General features: G+C 40.6%; 1 protein-coding gene across 16 annotated transcripts in view; it reads right to left on the bottom strand.

Annotated features, from left to right (window-relative positions):
- The window catches only part of APBB2 (amyloid beta precursor protein binding family B member 2), a 196075-nt gene that overhangs the window by 37658 nt on the left and 138924 nt on the right, over nt 1-19493 (bottom strand). For 11 of the 16 annotated variants that reach the window (XM_065698327.1, XM_065698349.1, XM_065698311.1 and 8 more), the window contains 2 exons: nt 10321-10467; nt 5779-5912 (listed from right to left, as the gene is read on the bottom strand). In XM_065698327.1, coding sequence (XP_065554399.1) covers nt 5779-5912; nt 10321-10467 — 281 coding nt within the window. The remainder of the gene's footprint in view (nt 1-5778; nt 5913-10320; nt 10468-19493) is intronic. The other 5 variants (XM_065698376.1, XM_065698393.1, XM_065698426.1 and 2 more) reach the window with 1 other exon arrangement.

The following is a 19493-nucleotide window of genomic DNA, read 5'->3' as shown; positions in this document are numbered from 1 at the left end:
ATACTTCTCTTGGCTTGTCTAATTAACTAATTAAGGCTAGGTATCTAATATCTTATGTCCATGTAACAGACATGTACTGAAGCTCCAGCCAGGTAATATCTGTAAGAACACAATCTCAGCTAGGAAATACAATCATGACCCCAGGAGACAGGCACTCGACCTGCAGCACAGCTGCCAGACTCCCCACTCACCCCTTTTTTGTCCTCTAACAAACCAGTTCTTACTCAGGTACGTGCCTACCACTCTTGACCTGACACACACTCAGAACTAAGAAGAAAATATTTAACCTGATGTAGCACTGTTGCTCAAATGAACATTTCTAATTCTGGGTGTCAAGAGAAAGGTTCCTAAATCTGCATTTAGACATTTGATTTTAAAAGACAATGAATATACAGAGATCCTCCTGAAGTCAGCAGACAGTGCAGATGTTACCTCTGAAACCAGGCCATTTTTATTTAGCTGTTGAAAAAAGATAATAGCAAAATAGTATCTTACTTTTAATTCCCCATATTCTGATGAATCTGAGCCACCACTTTACACCATTTCCTCCTCATTTTCCACAGATCTGGCCCAATTTCTCACATTACCCCAGAAGTTTTCTCAGCTTTTCCTTTAACATCTCCTGAAATAACAGAGCTCAGGTGATTTCTGTTTTGTTGTTAGGACTTTCTTTACCAGCCTTACAAGATTTTGTCCACCTGACTTGGGGTGTCTATTCATTTAGCTGTCTGCTCTCCCTTTTAGAGGCTGCTTGAGCCTCATCTTTGGGTGCATGCATTGTCCTACTTTTCTTTAATCCAGTTGTTCTTTCTGCCTTTCTTCCCTTTTGATTGCCTTATTCCCTGATATCTAGGCAGCAGAAAACCAGCAGCAGTTCAAAGCAGGACAATGGACATCCACGGAGATAAATAGATCCCCTCCACCACCACCTGGCAAAATGGCCATTATTAGGGCAGAGGAGGGAGCACAATCCTTTCACACTGTCTAGTCAGAGAGCCTCAATCAGAAAACTCCCAATATCAGAGAATCTGCCTCTCCACTACTTAAAAAACCCAACAACAACCATGCTTCCTCCTAAGCCTACCAGGGAAACACACAAGCTATACAGAGAAAACAAAGCTGCACTATGTGGCAGATGAACAAAGACACATGCTACATGTTTCGTCCAACACGCCACATGCTCACAACATCTAGTAACCATATTCAGCTCCATCAAAGCTGTCTCCTGAACCCACACACAGCCCTCATGGCCAGCTAGCCACTGAATTTTTCAGCTGGAATATACTGTTGTTGTATGGAGACACCAGGAGAGAAGAAATAATGCCCTTTTAGACAATTAAAGTCCTGTAGAGGTTTTAAAAGCTGAGGCAGGCTTTGAATTGGTGGAAGAGCAACGAAGATTGAGCAGGATTGAGGGAAATGTGTTAATGCAAACTCTTTTCCAAAACTGATGGGCCATTGCCTTTTCGCTCTTCCTTGTTAGTGAGCTGCTCAGAAAGCAAAGGGCATGCACCACCAGTCGAGAAGGGGAGAAAAAACCTAACATCAGGAATGATTAATGTTACAGTCCTGCAGCTCACAAGAGAAAAGAACAACCCTTTTATAGCTTCAGTAGGCTCTATTTTACAACATGATTTTAAAGCCCAGAAAAAAACATGTCATGGATGGCTTGTTAGAGAAGCAAACACAGCACTGACAATCATTCGCTAATACATCTGTGATACCACCAACCCTCCAAGTGACAATGACCCTACTGATCTTGAAATCAAACAACTTAAACAAGTGTGAGAACTTTTGTTTTTTACATATAATACTAAATGAATCGTCATGGCTCTGTTTTCAGTACAGCAAGAGAGGACAACTCTACAGAGTGTAGTGGCTTTTACTTCTAAAAATCACACAGTATCACAAGAAATCAAGTCTGTCAAACAGTCAGACAGATGCGGTATATTTATTTTAATGCCCATATATATGTATCAAACATAGGAGCTCAAAGTCTACATACATATGTACTCACAGATACATGCATAACCACCAATTTGTGTGAACCTGCTTCTGTTTGCGATCTTACGAGGGTGCTTCTTAAAGTCAAACATGTTCTACTGACTGATTAATTGAAACCAAGGGATGCGCCTTTTCAAAACACAGAATCACCACACAGCCTAAGCCAACAAAACGATGAAGCCTTTACTTATCAAAGAAGTGTAGAGGTCAGGATAACAGTGCAACGTATGGAGAGTGATTACAATCTCCTGGAGGATGTTTCTGTCTGAAGTGAGTTAGTAGGCACATCCTCAGATTAAACTTTCATCAGCAGATCTCTGTATTTCATCAATCTTTCATTACGGCATAGCTTACAAAATTATCTGGTCAGGTGTCATTAGAAAACCTCTTCATCTTCCAAAGCAAAAGCTACCCAAATAAATTACTCTAAGCAAAACAGAGTTAAAAAAGAGGGCCTGCAGATTGTGATGGGTTTTTCTTAGCTCAAAATAGAGAAACATACACATTTCTACAGTATTTTAAAATTGATACACTGCCTTTCACAACAAATCCAATTATTATACATGCTCTCGGGCCAGAAGATGCAGCTAATCAACAAAATCTATGTGGCAACAACTTCTGGCAGAGCTTCATCCCAGAAACTGTGATTTCATCAACTTCCTGGACAATTAATCCTTTCAAGCAACAATGTGATCCCCTCACTTTTCTGTGATGATGACAAACTCATGGAAAGCTGCTTTTGTAATCAGTGAGTGGCTCTGGTGTTTCTCACCTCAGGACCAATAGGTAATCTTGCCAGGATGAGCCCAAGGACTGCATGCTAAAGTATATATGAAAAGGGATGCCATACAATTTCCAGCTTAACAATACGGTTTTCTCAACTTGGGTTCTGCTGCCACCATGTTTTTTTTTCTTGTGCATTAGTCCTTCTTCAGCAAATAGCTACATTGTTTATGCTACCCTTCAAAGCACCTTTCCTATACTGAACCTCTCTATGCCCAAAACGCATGGTACATCTGGATTACTCAATCATGAATTCGTTCTTTCTGCGTGTCTTTTGGATCTCCTGCTATTTATCATCACATCCCGTCTGAGTTCAGTTACAAATAATGGCTACTTCTTTTCCTAGTCTTTCTTTCATTTTTTTTAATGGGTCAATAAAGTTAAATTTCAAAAAGTGGGGGCTCCAGCCCTGACATACTGGACACAAAATTTCTGTAGAAGCACTTATGAAAATACTTGAGAAGAGCTAAGAACAGGAAAGCTCTGAAGTCAACCTTATGATAAAAAAGTAGATTTTGGCAGAAGTGGCTAAGAATACTACTGTGCCAGCAAATGAAATATTAAGGCTGGTACTGATTATGTGTTTATATATTAAACCTACAATAAACTATTTCTTGCTGTTATTTACAGCAACCAATCAAGACGAGTCATGTTTTCTAGCAACAAGAAATGTTCACTTCCAACACAGAAAGGCCAGCTCCCTATTCTGATGGTAGAAAGACGAGAAAAGATCAGTTTACTTGCTCTGCCAGGTTCTCTGTATTGCCAGTGTTACAAAAAAACAAAACCAAACCCCAAAACACCTATTTTCAGGAAAACAGTAGAGGAAGCTTCTAGCTTTTATGATCAGAAGGAAGAGCACTGGGTTTGTTTGGGGCTGGTTGGTTTGTTTTTAAACTTGGAACTGTACTTCTCCCACATGCTCCATAACTGGTTTTTTTTTTTTTTTCTTAATAGAGATATGTTTCTGCAGAAGTGTCAACAGAACTGGAATTCTTCTTTGGTCCCCAGATATGGCATGAAAAAGGGCAAGAGTGGGATCAGAGATGCTATTTCCTGGTACACAGCTTTAGGTAAATGTTGTGCGATACTACGGCAGATCCATAGGTCAGAGCAGAGAGAATAACTTGTGCACACTCAACCTTTCCTACCAACTTCTGTCCTACTGACAGGGCTTATATTCCTCTAGGAGAGTCTGCTATTGCCTCCCACCCCCAGATACATTTCACCAAAAGCTTACAACATACTTGGTGCCACATGATTGCAAAGGGCACATTTCTCAAACTCTGATGTCCCCTTTCAACATGGATATTTCTATGACCAGTTCTGTCTTTAGGAGCAGACGGTACCCAAGCTGGAGAAATGTGACTCACATACTTTATAAACAAAATAATGGAATGATTTTATTTTCCAAAGAAATGTAAGTATCGGAAAAAAGAACTATTAATACTCCAAAACAATTAGCAAGGAGCAAAGCTGACTTCCTTTACCTTGTAAAGCTGCAGCACACTTAGGTGCCCTTAAGATGCCCTATTTTCTAACCAAAACAAGCTACCACAAAATCTAACTTGGAGGGAAATGTGCAGTGCACTCATTTTCCAAGGCAAGCAAAGCACTGTAAGGTTTATTCATAAGAAGTTAAAACATTTTTACTTCCCATCATTTCAAACTGGATTTGTCCCTTTCAGATCTCTCAAAAATCTGCACCAATGGAGGGGAAATACAGTAAAAAAGAAAACAAAATGAACCATCAGTCATTTATAGAAGCAAAAATATTGAAAGATGGAATTAGGTCACCTTTTCTTTTGGAAATTTGGCCAGAGATAATCAGAAACTTAGCAGGGGTGTGTGTGTGTGTTGGTTTAAACAAAGTCAGCTCTGCTCCCAGGCTGAAAGTCAAAACACAGCGCTGCACCAGCTACTAAAAAGGAGAAAAATAACTGCTACTGCTGAACCCAGGACACCATGAGACTAAAGAAGGGTCAGAAAATCTTTTAATGGAAAGATTTTTCAGGTCCAAAATGACATTTCCCATCTAAAGTCAGAGACAAAAAAAAAAACCCCAGACCTTATTACTGCAAATATCTCAATAATCGAACATGGACAAAAAACACAGCAGCTCATTAACGTTATTCAACTCTTACTACCCATGTATCTGGACGGGCACTGTTCGAAGAACGTGGAATTACTCAATGTGAATGGCAATGCATCAAAACGCTCAATGGGACAGCTGTTCAGATACGTATCAGTCACCTTCACAACTGTTCCGACAGCAATGTTACATGACAAAGAAGGATGTTACCAAAAGAAGACGGGTCAGGAAGGAACGCTAAGAAAAGACTGCCTCCAGGGCAGGAAGAATGTTAGCATACACCCGTGGTTGCTCCCTGTGGCAGGGAGGAACTTCAGCTCACAGGCAGTCAGGTTTCAGGGACATACAGTTGTCTGCATACCCTTCAGAATTCTGTTACATCAAGATCTTTAAGTAATAGTCATGGCTTAAAAACATTACTTTTCCCTCAATCTTAATTTTTTCTCTGTCAAATCAAACGAGAAAGTGGAAAACATGCATAAAGTCAAAATAGCACATTTAACTTGGACCAGCAGGAACACATGCTTTCACACAGCCAGAAGAAACATACTACAGGACGTATTTAAACACATGGTTTTATATTGAAAAGTATTATATAAATCTCTAAAACACAATAAAGTTGCATATGCAGTTTTATGCACCTGGATGAATCAATCTGATAGGTTTGCTCAATACAGACTTATCAAAACAGCATGTAAGTGGTACACTATGAAAAGTGTAAGATTAAAAAAAGTAATGCCAGTAAGCAAAAGGAAAATTTGCCCACCTCCTCATAGCCCCTTGGACACATTTACTCAAACAAAAGAATAGGTTTGTATTTGCTCCAGGTGTATGTGTATTCTCTATCAGCAGCCAGAAATAGAACCAAGCCAAGAGGGATAAGGAGAGTTAATACTCACCGGCCATTGTCACGCCCCACACCCCAGACTCTGATGCTCACAATGGGCTGTGAATGAAGAACTGTGCGGTCCATGGGATCAATCAGGTTCAGCATGTCATTTTCCAGTATAAGGTACATGTCCTTGCCCTGTAACTCCAGACAAAGTACAGTTACACATTATATCCCCCTCTCAAACTGACTGAGATCAGTGTGTGTTATGCCTATGCTGTTTAGACTTGCTTCATTTATTCAGTTTCCATTTGCTCCAAGACCAGTTGAAAACAAGTTCATTTACTTCTGGTGTGAAGAAGTTCCAAGATGATATCTTGCTACTACTGTATTTTTAAATTATCCCAATCACAAAAAGCTTTGACGTCTTTTAAATGCAACTGTTTGACTCATTCAACCCCAAGTTATTCAACAAATTATGCGTTTATCCATTCTCCAGTAAGTTTTTCCAAATGTATGAGAAGTCAAGAACTGTCTCAATAGTAACAGCTTACATCAAAAGCTGTACTCTTGAGGCAGAGTTTCTTCCTTCAAACAATGTGCTTTGTTTCCATAAACTTTAACCAATGGGTCATGGGAACAGACAGCAATTTGTACATGTCAATGGAATTATGGAAAACTCTTTGAACAAACACTAATTAAAGGGGAAAACCCTAGCATTAAGACACAAATGTGAATTCTTCCAGTGACTGCAGAATCCTGGAGCCAGGATTTCTCCCTAAGCCTTCTGGCACGTAAGAACAAGAAGAATGTTTTTTCCCCTTAAAGGAAACAAATTTAGAGGCAATTTTCCTTTTGATGCTAATTCACAAATGCTAATCTTCCTCCTATGCCTAGTATTTGAAGAAGGTCTGCCACCTTTTTTATCACATCTAACAGCTCTCTTCTCAAAGGTCTGCCACTTCTTTTATCACATCTAACAGCTCTCTTCTCAAAGACTGCACACCTACTCCACAGAACACAAAATCCCACAGAAATCATCTAGACCTATTGCTGAAAGGTAAGACAAGCTCCTGCTGATAAGAAGGTGGAAGCTATCAGCTAAATGTAGAGTAATTTATTTCCTCTCTATTGTGCCAGAATCTATAAATGAATACGAAGAATGGAAAGGGTCTGACTTCCTACTGACAAATGTTTCAACAACCTTTTTCTTCACATCAGTGATATAGAACCCCTCTTCCTGCTTGGTTACAGTGGCTTAGGTCTTAATGACATCTAATTTTGTGCTTAAGACATACATTCACATCACCCTGTGAGGGCCTGCTTCCAGGGTTTCCAGGCTAGACAGCAAGGGGTAGTCACTACTGATCACCTCTCTCACCCCCAAATCTCCTAACACGGATTCAAAGGGGAACAGTGACACAGAGCTGGCAGCGCAAGCGCTGAGAGGCGGTATGGGAGAGGCAAGGGATGCGGGCTGGTTATGCAATGCCAACACAAGAACATTTTGCCTGATGGAAAAAGTACAGCTGTGGCTGAGATGCAAGGCTGGATACATGGGCTGCTCCTAGAAAAGCTGAAACAGATGCAGCTGCTATAACGATGCACTGAAATGGGGCGAATCAGCAGCACTGAGATGCCTGTGGCATACAGGAAAAGAAAAGGTGATAAAAAAACAAAAGCCAGGATGACACCAGGCAGGCCAGCATGATGAAGGAAACCAAACAGAAAACAGTCATCACAAAGAAAAAGGGTGAGAAATTTGTTTGGAGAACAGAAGCAGTAAACAGATTGTGTGAAGAATGTTACCAAGTGTCACAAAGATTGCTTTTTGGACCCATTTCTACTTATGTATTTGTTCCAGAAGGAAATTATTAAAAGAAGGTAAAATCTGTTCATCATGCAAAATACACTGGGATTAGGGTAATAAAACTGAATACAATTTAGCTGGAAAAGATGGGAGAATAGGCAGATAAGCAACATTAATCACAGGAAATTATCCTTGCAATGCTTAAGGGATAGCTTGGCCGCAGTCACAAGCAATATATTTTGCTAAGTTTTGTTGCCTTATTATACAAAGGCTATTTTAGAGATAAAAACACTGCATAGGGCAAGAAGAAATTATTCAGACAGAATGGGAGCTTGAACATGGGCCTCAGTGTTTCTCTCAGCGGAGAGCTGCAAAGACCTGATGGTCCATGATGGGGAAAGGGAAGAGCCACATGGAGAAAGTGAATAAAGGAAAGCAGGCTCAACCCCAACAGTCCTTCAGGGAAGTGTTACAAATTGTGGCATATAGGTCGATGGCAACAATGATCCTTTTTCATGTAAGTGAATTTGAAGTATACATGAACAGAATGCATGGCAAAGTAGCAACACAGATACAGGTTTTGTCTTAGATTTTATTACAGAACCATGGAATATGGGAATTTACAGGATATTTCTTGAATTTCATGAAACCCCAAAATTAAAGCCAGCCACAAAGCTTTTGCAGCAGGTTCAGCATTTTACCGAGCATGTGGGGTTTTTTGTGTTATATTTTTGTGTTTTTAAATCATGAAAACTTGGGGATGGTCCCAGCCCAAATTTCACTTTCATTACATTCTAGCTAAAATAAATCTTTAGCCAATCTTAAAACTGTCTCTGCAGTCATTCGTTCTAGCTTCATAATAGATTCCTGCTGTGTGTGCTGCACCTGCTATGTCAATGACAAGCACACTTCTTTCAGATTCCTCTCTAAAACATGTCTCTTCCAATCACTCTTGAAGCATTACGATGCCAGCAGAAGAATGTGGTTGGCTGTAATGATTTCTTTTAAAAATCAAGAAGACAATTTACTTCAGGGGCCACCTATTCAAGCACAGTGCCACATTGTTCTGTCGGGCTTATATTTTATATTTTTTAATGAACAGCATTCTTAATTAAAACTTCCATTCAAGAAGACCAAAACTTTTCGCCGGCTTGGCTTGAAAACCTGTGAGGGTTTCCAGCACAGCACAATGGGACTGACAGAGAGAAATATGGAAAAATGGGAACATTAACTCTTAAACCAAAACTAAGCACACAATTTTAAGGTAGAAGATGTATTTCAAGTTGATCGAAGTCCTTCCAGCTGAAAAATGGATGAAAACCCAATGTACTTTACATATGTAAAGAGACTGGGTTTTTCTCAACCCAGGGTCAGCAGTAAGTCTATGTCTGTCCATGATCTAATTGCTTGTCTAGCTGTATTAACCAAATAGAACTGTTCCCAGGAGGATAAAGAAGACCAATGTTATCTTATTCATTTATATGTACAGTATGTATTGCGTACACAGAAAACCCCTTCTGAAATTCCTTTAAACAGACACTCCAAATGTGTTCCTCAAAACATAGTTTTCATTTTTAAACCGGCACTTTCTCCCAGTTCCTCCTCTGAAGTGTCTCCGCACTGTTGTGGCTGTAATCAGGACACTGACTCAAGCCTTGGACTGCAACAACTTGGGAAACTGAAGGATATTTTTCCTAAAATTTTTACTGAAATAGGTAAGTCTTTCTTTTAATTCCTCTTCTGTCTGGCAGTGATGTTTCACTTAGGTCACACAAGTGAAGGTTCCAACATTCACTCTTACATCACTCTGGTATTCAAACTGTGTGTAGTAAATCCACATTAAAACATGTCAGGAGAGAGGCAGAGAATAAGATTTGGATGAAGTTTAAGTTGTTCCATGAACAATCAAATAATGATGTTTTTTTATGGATTTGTCTTCTATGTCCCCTATATGTCCCACCCCTATAACACTACCTTTTCCTTTCTTCTTATTTCGCTTATTGATCCCTCCACACCTTCCACTCCATCTATTTTAGACATCTATTTCTGACACTACAATACCTCAAGTATCCTTCATCATGTTTCCCCCTGAGCTCACACAGCATTATCCTGTCTTTCCTGCCAAGTCAGAAAGAAGCACAGAGCTTGCGTGGTTCAGTTGATGAAGGTGCACTGATCCATCAGCAAACCAAGAAAGAGGAGAGCTAGACTCTCTGTTTTTTGCTCAATGTGTGAGAATCTGGCATCCTTCAAAACTGGACGACACTGGTGAACAGATTCAAGAGTTACTGGAGAGGAACCAACAGACAGACTGATGACATGAAATTAACTTCCTTCTGAAAAACTGATAAAATAAACACCTTAAATAAGGCATCTGTCCATCTCTCTCAGTCTTCATATACATTTCAAAAGCACAGGCCACACCAATCTGGATTTCCTTAAAGCCCTTCTGACACTGAAACCTCTGAAAATGCTGTTCCAAAGCACCACTTTCAAACCTTCAGTCAGGCAAAAGACCACCACTGATTCTGGCTTGTCTGAACTCAACACTGTAATTCCACAGGTGTATACCAGCACAGACGTAAACACGAAGGTGCTATCTTTGGGCTGCTGTTCTGATCAGTTTAGAACAAAAATGGCAGCACTTTTCTTGAGCCCTTTTTATGTTTCTTGGCAGTGCCAGCTGGGTTAGGGAAATCTCAGACACATAGCATGGACATTTTTGCCTATAGAGTTGCTCTTTTAAGAAGTTTTCTTACATGAGAGGGATGTTGCAAGAGAAATAGTTCACCCTGTTCTTACCTCTCCCCAAATGCCGACAGTGTCTCTGATGTCGTTTTTACAGTAAGAGAGCTGTCTGATGCAGTTGTTCACAGCAACACTGCTTTTTCCAGGAGCTAGATCTTCTTCTGCCATTTCCACCCAGCCCAGGGATCGCACAGCAAAGCACTGAAAAGAAACCAGAAAACATCTGAAGATGTACTGGAGTCTGTATCCAGTTATGGAAATCAAGTCGTGCAACAGAAACTATAGACAGTTAAGGTTAAAGATCCCCAGCTAGAAGGAAAACAAAATCAAGGCCTTGTAGACGAGACTTTTACTTATTCTTATGCTCAAGAATAAGTAAATTAAAATATAATTTGAGAATATCAAGGTGAAAACATTTGAAGGAACAAAGAAGAACACATGACTTGCCAGGAAATATATCCATGGAGGTAACAGTAACGATTTAGAATAAAAATACTTTTGTTAATACAAAGGAGAAAACAAGGGTGCAGTAAATAGTATGATATATACAAACACAGAGAAATAAAGCAAAAGCATAACTACAGATATAGTAGAACTGAAATTTTAGCTAGTATCTAGAGCTGTAATTGAAAAGAAAGAAAATAGTAGTGGGTTATGTCCGTTGTGAGATTCACACTCACTGCCTGGCTTTTAACCAGAAAAAGTTTTTTGTGGATTGCAGTAATCATTTCTGCAGTAAGTTTAATGAAGGTAGCAAACAATAACAAACTCAAAGCACTAACAAAAAGATAAGCTACCATAAGAGGAAAGCAGGTTTTTTCTAGAAGAAATTAAAAATGACCTTTAAAATAAAACAACCTAATTATACAGTTTTTTAGCAGAAAGATGTCTAGCCAACCAGACTACATGGTTGGCAGAACAAGCCAAGGCAACATTACTTTGCACATACGGTGCTTCTTGCAAACAAAACTAAATGGGAGAAACGGAATGGCACCAACTTTACCCTACATTTACTAGAGAATAGAAAACTAATTCTGGAAAAAACCCTGCACATTTGCTCTCAGGCTTTATGATGGGTGACACACAGACCTCACACTAAGTGAATAGGAGCTTGTCTACAAGACCAAGATTTCCTCCAGAGAACAGTATAGGTATCTCACTCTCAAATGGCAACGCGCCACCAGTGATGGATACACAACAGACTGACTGCTGTACCTCCTTAATAGACATACCAAACATTTAAGATGGTTCCTAAAGTTTCAGCAATAATACCTCCTGAATGATACCAAATTCCTGCTATCTTCTAGGTATTTACTATGGCAACACCATCATCAAATGCTGCCAAATCAAATCTCACCCGATCATCTTAAAATAAGGCATCTGTCCATCAGTCTCCGTCTTCACATACATTTCAAAAGCACAGGCCACACCAATCTGAGTTTCCCTGTGACTCTTTGCTTGAGTCAGTGATTGCACCACCAGTGACATGAAGCTGCACTCATTTTTTACATCCAAATCCTCTTTGCTAACCATGAACATGTCTACAGAGGTAGAGGAGTAGGCAGGCACAAGTTCCAAAAGCACAATTTACAATTAATAACTGAAAACATGCCATCCAATAACATCTCCTTTCTTTCCTCCCAAGCCTCCCCTTGCCCAGATGGATCAAATATCGATGTCACTTACTTCTCAGTCCTTGGTACCCCTGCTTGCTTCAGTGCTATTCATACATTTCTTCTAAAATGTTATGCTGTCCTGGAATGCTATGCTCTTCTGGCAAATGGACTTGCAATTGTTCCAGTTAATCTAGTTCCCTGTTAGGTATTCATCACAACTTTGACCTTGCAAAGACCAACACTCATTGTTCGGCACTGTGGCCTTGTGCTACGGTGCTTTCTTTGCTGTCAAGAGCATCCTGCTGGTGCTTGGGAAAGCAGGAAATGATCCTGGGAACTGCCTGAAGTTATGCTGAAACTGGTGGCTGCTGGGAGCCTCACTGCCTCCAGCAGGACCCTATCACACAGGCACCCAGCCCAGGAGCAGCAATAGCAGGTCCATGCTGGAGTTACCGATTAATCATTCTTCCTGAGATGCAGTAAATATATCAGCTTCCGAGCTCAAAAGCTGACACTGAATATTCATTTGCTGCCTTCTAAAAACTGCAGTGAAGTCAGTGAGTAGATCAAGCTCACACACCATCATTGGAGTGTCATTTGGGAAACACTGTCCTCAAAACAAGACCTAAACCACCAAGGTATTTTAAATATGCATAATATGCCAACTTTGGCAAACTAAGGGAGGAATAAAATTCACCAGTGGGTAAAAAGATTAATGTGTCTCTCCCTCCTTCCCTCTAAAAATTCTCTCCTCTTTCAGCCTTCTTTCAGCTTGCACAATGCACCCATTCAGATTACTTCGCTGAGCAGAAAACTCAGCCTAACAGCCTGCCTCTGGCACCTGCTCCGAGTTGCTAATGATGTATCTCATCTAAGGCATCAGACAGCACATACACTCTACAAATTGTGTGAAACCCTATGTGAGTGTGGGTAAGAAATGAAAGCCTCTCATGCCTCCAGATCTTTTTTTTTCCTTTTTTGTGTATGTATTACTTACTTTGTTTCTTTTGCTTTGCAAAGAAAGAAACCAATATTCAACTTCTACATTGCTGCTTCCTGACCCAGCTCTTCTGGAAACCCACGAAAGTGCTGACTTTCAGATTTTAAAGGGAGATGAAGGAGAAGGTGAAAGAGGAAACAAGGGAGAGGTCAGCACTCAGGGGTGTTCTTCAGTTCAGGGCTACAAGAGGTACTAAAATATTTTTTAGCAATTATTAAGGTCATTTAATCTCAAGATGGCAAAATTGCTTCTGGCACATTAAATGCTTTAGAGTCCTGTTGAAAGTGCTGTGATGCCCATTAGGGTATTAAATATTTATCTTTGCAAGCTTTTAAAACACAGATTTTTACCTGTGCCAGAAGAAAGAGGTTTTTTACAAGTATTTCAATATTAAACTGAATAACAGCATACTAGCAAAGAGAAACATCTTCTGCATCATCTTAAAAGAGGTGAAGAACCAAATATATAAAGGGTACTGTTTCCTCATTATTCTGCGTATCTCAATCATGCCTGCAATGTGTTAGCTGCTTTCTGAACACAAAGATACAATGAACAGAGTATACCTTAAGAAGGCAAAAACCTCAGGAAAGACAATCAGTTTGAGTTGACTAGAGGTAAATCTCTTATTAGTAAATATGGTGAACTGGTTTTGGTATTTTTTCCTGGCCATTTCTTTCTATGTTTAAAATTATCCAATCGTGGCATCCACTGTATTTCTTTCCCTTCCCAGCCCACTGTCATAATAGTGGAGCGAGCTGAATGGGACACTTTTGTCCATCCTAATATTCCCCTCTTGTGAAGGGCTTGGTTTCCTTCCCTGCTTCTGTTCCCTCTTGGTGCTTCCAAGCCAGACAGATGTGAGAAACCCTGCTGGCTTCTGGTACCCAGCAAACTTTTGCTTGTGTGTTTTACAAGCCTGTACTGTAAGCCAAATAAAGTGCTTCTGAACAGCGTCATCAAAACACAGAGATTTCCCAAAGACTCACTGGAAACAAAAAAACTTCTTCAATAAAAGCCAGACAGACCCAACACCCCACTCATGAGACAGCACATGTACCCGAGTACACACACACAAGACACATTCTTTTGCTCAAAATACACACAAAGATCAAAAACCTTCTATTTTTTGGTCAACTGAATACATGTGATGGGATGATTCAGAAGAGATGAAGTCCTTCATGCAGATTTCAGCTCCAGAAATATGACTCAGAGTAACATGCAATACATACCACGCATTCATCATGAGTGTAACAGGAGTGTTTATACACACAGCTATGGATGGGGCGGAAGAACAGTGGAAGTGTGTGCACACAGGTCTGCAGCCCTCTGTATATTGCCAGCAACTGTATTACATGAGATCCACTTCACATTTTATTGTTGGTGAGTTTTCCCCCCTTATTTGACTCAGAGGTTTACTTTATAACAAAAGAGCACAAAACCCAGCAGAAACAAACCACCTGGTGTCTCTCATCAGGTATGACCCGATTCTTAAACAGGGCTAGCCAAGTCAGCCACAACAGCAGAATTGCTTAATTCTCTCACCCACGAATCATCATGGTTCCCTGGCTCCCACCAATGCTATTTATTAGCCAAGAGACAAAGTGCTTCCTTTGGCCTGAAAGAACTTTGCTCATTGAACCTTTTTTTCTGCAGGAACTAATATCTAGTCAAACCAAGTGTTGTGGTTTATGCCCAGCCATAAATCAGAACCATGCAGTCTCTGTCCCTGTCCCCCCCCCCCCACCCTGCTCCCCGAGGGATGGGGAGGAGAATCGAAAGAATGTAACTCCCAGGGATTGAGATAAGAGCAGTCCAGTAACTAAGGTATAACACAAATCACTGCTGCTACCACTAATAAATAATAATGATAAGGGAAATAACAAAGGAAGAGAACACAACCGCTCACCACCCGCCAACTGATACCCAGCCCGACTGAGCAGTGATCTAGCCCCTCTGGGTAACTGCCCCCAGTTCTACATCCTGGGCATGATGTGCTGTGGTACGGAATACAGAATCACAGAATCACAGAATCACAGAATCCCAAGGGCTGGAAGGGACCTAAAAAGATCATCTAGTCCAACCCCCCTGCAAGAGCAGGGTAACCTACAGTACATCACACAGGAACTTGTCCAGGCGGGCCTTGAATATCTCCAGTGTAGGAGACTCCACAACCCCCCTGGGCAACCTGTTCCAGTGCTCTGTCACTCTTACAGTAAAGAAGTTCTTCCTGATGTTAACGTGGAACTTCCTATGCTCCAGTTTACACCCATTGCCCCTTGTCCTATCACTGGATATCACTGAAAAAAGCCTAGCTCCATCATCCTGACACCTACCCTTTACATACTTGTAAACATTGATGAGGTCACCCCTCAGTCTCCTCTTCTCCAAGCTAAAGAGACCCAGCTCCCTCAGCCTCTCCTCATAAGGGAGATGTTCCACTCCCTTAATCATCTTTGTGGCTCTGCGCTGGACTCCTTCAAGCAATTCCCTGTCCTTCTTGAACAGAGGGGCCCAGAACTGGACGCAATATTCCAGATGCGGCCTCACCAAGGCTGAGTAGAGGGGGAGGAGAACCTCTCTTGACCTACTAACCACTCCCTTTCTAATGCACCCTAAGATGCCATTTGCCTTCTTGGCCACAAGAGCACATTGCTGGCTCATGGTCATCCTCCTATCCACCAGGACCCCCAGGTCCCTTTCCCCTTCGCTACTTTCCAGCAGGTCAACCCCCAACCTGTACTGGTACATGGGGTTGTTCTTCCCCAGATGCAAGACTCTACACTTGCCCTTGTTAAATTTCATCAAGTTTCTCCCCGCCCAACTCTCCAGCCTGTCCAGGTCTCGCTGAATGGCAGCACAGTCCTCTGGTGTGTCAGCCACTCCTCCCAGTTTTGTGTCATCAGCAAACTCGCTGAGGGTGCACTCAGTTCCCTCATCCAGGTCATTGATGAAAATATTAAACAGCACCGGTCCCAGCACCGACCCCTGAGGGACTCCACTAGTCACAGACCTCCAGCTAGATTCTGCGCCATTGACCACAACTCTCTGCCTTCTTCCTTTCAACCAATTCTCGATCCACCTCACTACTTGATCATCAAGCCCACACTTCTTTAGCTTATCTATGAGGATGCTGTGGGAGACAGTATCAAATGCCTTACTGAAATCAAGAAAAACTACATCTACCGCTCTACCATCATCCCTCCACCTAGTCATTTCCTCATAGAAGGCTATAAGGTTGGTCATACATGACTTCCCCCTCACAAAGCCATGTTGGCTGTTCTTAATGACCCCCTCATCCTTGATATGCCTAGTGATGGAGTCAAGAATAAGTTGTTCCATCATCTTTCCAGGGATGGAGGTAAGGCTGACCGGTAGCTTGGGTCAGGTGCCCTGTCTCTGATTCCTCCCGGCTTCCCCTCCTCCCTGGCAGAGCATGAGACTCAGAAAGTCCTTGGTCAGAGTAAACATTACTTAGCAACAACTACAAACATTGGTGTTATCAGTGCTGTTCCCAGGCTGAAAGTCAAAACCACAGCACTGCACCAGCCACTAAGAAGGAGAAAAATGACTGTCACTGCTGAACCCAGGACAACAAGCCAAACTGAAAATAAGGCTGCAGCTCTCCTCATCTATGAGTTCAGTAAAACAGACAATCCTGGTAATGCCAATTGCTTACATACCTCTCTGCTCGAGGCTCACAGATAATTACTGGCAAATCATAATTACTGGCCCATCATAATGTCAAAGTAATCCAGATGCCACCTTTTGGCTTACAGTAGTCTACCTAATTTCTTTTGTCTGTCAGAGAATAAACAAATAACCCTTGTGTTACACATTATTAGTATTAACTTACAAAATGAAATCCTACAGTTTCCTGTGCCTGGTCAGACCACATGCTTTATCTTAAAATCAAAACTCTACATAGGATGATTTAAATAACAATATCTAAATAAAGATAAGGGAAACTGCCTGTCCTCAGACTCCTTCCAAGAGCTGGCAAAGAAAAACAGGTCTGAAGAAAACCAAAGAAAGCTGATAAATACAACAGGATAAAAGAGATACAATAATTGTGTACTGTATTTGGATCACTGCTATTTGGGACTGGGATGATAAAAGATACTACCACAAACACCATGTGTCAGAGAAAACTGAATGAAAAAACATCACTTAAATCATGGTACATCAATAGTCTTGTACGTTCATCTTCACTGGAGACACTCCATTTCCTGCCGGGCTACACAGGACATTGTGTAAAGAAAACACCTAGGGGGAAAAAAGGCTACCTTATCACACACTACCCCATGAAAAAGCAGGTGAACAGAAACGAAAATTCAGGTATCACTGCTCAGCTTCACAGTTCTGGGGAACAGATATTCACATGGCTGCAAATTCAATTAATATTGAAGGGTTAATGATCTGTAGCCAAAGAACCAAACTCATAAATGGTAATCCATACTCTAAAAAGCTGTAAATGTCACTCACAGTGCAGTTCTGACCTAAAGCATCGCCTAAAGCTGGGGAGCTGTAGGTCTGAAGGGATGAATGAACCGTGGACTACGCTTCTGCTCTTTGGCATAGCAAAACCTCTACCTCAGGGTAGGGTTCTGCTCTGCAGCAGATTTTCCAAGAGGACCTCCTGAAGGAGCTTTGACAAGAACACAGAACCGTGACAAATCTCTGCTCTCTGCATGTCAGCAAATGTCACACACTGGCTGTTGCTCATCTAGTGCTAAGCATGTAACATTAAAAACGATAAAATCAAAGGAACCAAAGAAAATGTAATCCCCTACAGACAGAGGCCAAGAGATGAATTATGTATGACTGATGGCAGGGTAGCATTGGAAACTGGATGGATCATAAGGGCATGGATAGAAAAGATCCCATTACAGGGAAAAAATGTATTAGAACATTAGGCTGAGAACAACCACCTAATATACATTACAAAACGATGGGCTGATCGTTTTTCAGATCACACAGCTGTTGGTAGCCACTATGAACATCTATATTAGAGTATATTTGCCTTGGCAATTTAAATTCCTGCTACTAAATTCTTCTCTATTTCTGAACCTACAGAACATGGTTCTGAGTAGTTTCCCTTCCTGTTTTTTCTTTTAAAAGGTTATACCTGCCTGCAGACATACGTAAATCATTACAGTATTTAGTAAGACCTTTCGTTATAGACCACTGAGCAGGCTTGTGCCCAAGACACAGCATGTAGGTCACGCAGTTAACCATTTCTCATGCAGCTAACACAATGTTGGAAATTGCATTTCTTTAACAGTTTTAAAATAAAATGAAGTATCATATTTTGTGCTTTGGAAGATCAAGTATCATAAAATAGAGCCACTCTATTCTGAGAAAGAACTATGTTCCAGTATATTTGCCTGCTCTACATCAAGAAAGCTTGCACTGATTCCAGATGAAAATATTGGAGATGATCAAAGCTAAACTGAGTAACAAAAGAAAAAAAGATCTTATGAAATCACTGAACAAGCAAACACTTGCATTTAATTGACACAGACAGCAATGCATCCGTTTTCTCAAATACTGGCGGTTGTCACATAGAAAATTTTAAGTACAAAAAATTAAAAATGGAGAATCAAAAACATGCTAATGAGATTTTTCAATGTTTCCAGCTTTCTGTTGCAGTTCATGCTGTATTATTTGAACTGCTGAAAATGTGCATGCAGAACAAAAACAAGCACACAGATACGCAGGTCACAACAAAATGCAGAAAACCCCTGTAACTGCTATTTCAATCAGATGATTATAAATGAATAAAATACAAAGGCTTTACAAATACTGTAAATAACCTTTAGAACAAATTACTTCTCTAGAGGTCAATATTGAACTTTGTGCTCTCACAGTCCCTTACTCTTTCTCCAAGACACTAGAGTCTCATTTTTCAGACTCACAGACTCCAATGCGTAGAATGACAAAAGTCCCTCTCTTGTTTTGAGTTTAATACTTCTGCCTCGGTGGTTCCTGCTGGCTCACAGCCAGAGGTCAAATCTCCTCTCTCAAGGCAAGAAAATGCTGCAGGACTATTGTGCTGGTTCAAGATTTTTTGAATCCCAATTTCTTATTCATTACTGTATTTCTGAATCAAGTAAAAGATCTAGTCAGTTGAGCAAAAAATGGAAGGGACACTAATATTTCTCTACTATTAGTCTTTTGCTACATGTAGGTCTGAAGAAATTTAAATTGCTTTATTCTTTCCTCCAGTCTTTTCAGTAAAGAAATGGCTTTTAGATGGTTTGCAGATACCTTGACTTTACATTCTAAAGGGATGGGTTTATGCACTTTGCATTGAGCTAAGGGTGTTTTAGATTTCATTTTAATGCACTAAAATAAAAAGCTACTTCTTCAGTGAAGAAAAGGCAGTCATATTTCTCACTGGAAATTAATATAGGATGATAGCTGTAATGATGTTCAAATTAGGATCTATCCTGCAGAATAACTGAACTGAGGATAATTCATGCAGGTTTCATTATTCTGAAACACATGAAAACGACCCCAACACAAACACATGCTTTGTCAGTAAAGACAAGCCATGCAGGAGCTTACAGGGCATGAAAGAATGTGTGCATTCATTTCCTGAAAAATAATGT

Source organism: Lathamus discolor, chromosome 1 (assembly GCF_037157495.1).
Source record: "Lathamus discolor isolate bLatDis1 chromosome 1, bLatDis1.hap1, whole genome shotgun sequence".
NCBI classification, from domain to species: domain Eukaryota; kingdom Metazoa; phylum Chordata; class Aves; order Psittaciformes; family Psittacidae; genus Lathamus; species Lathamus discolor.
This window is presented reverse-complemented; position numbering and strand designations above follow the sequence as displayed.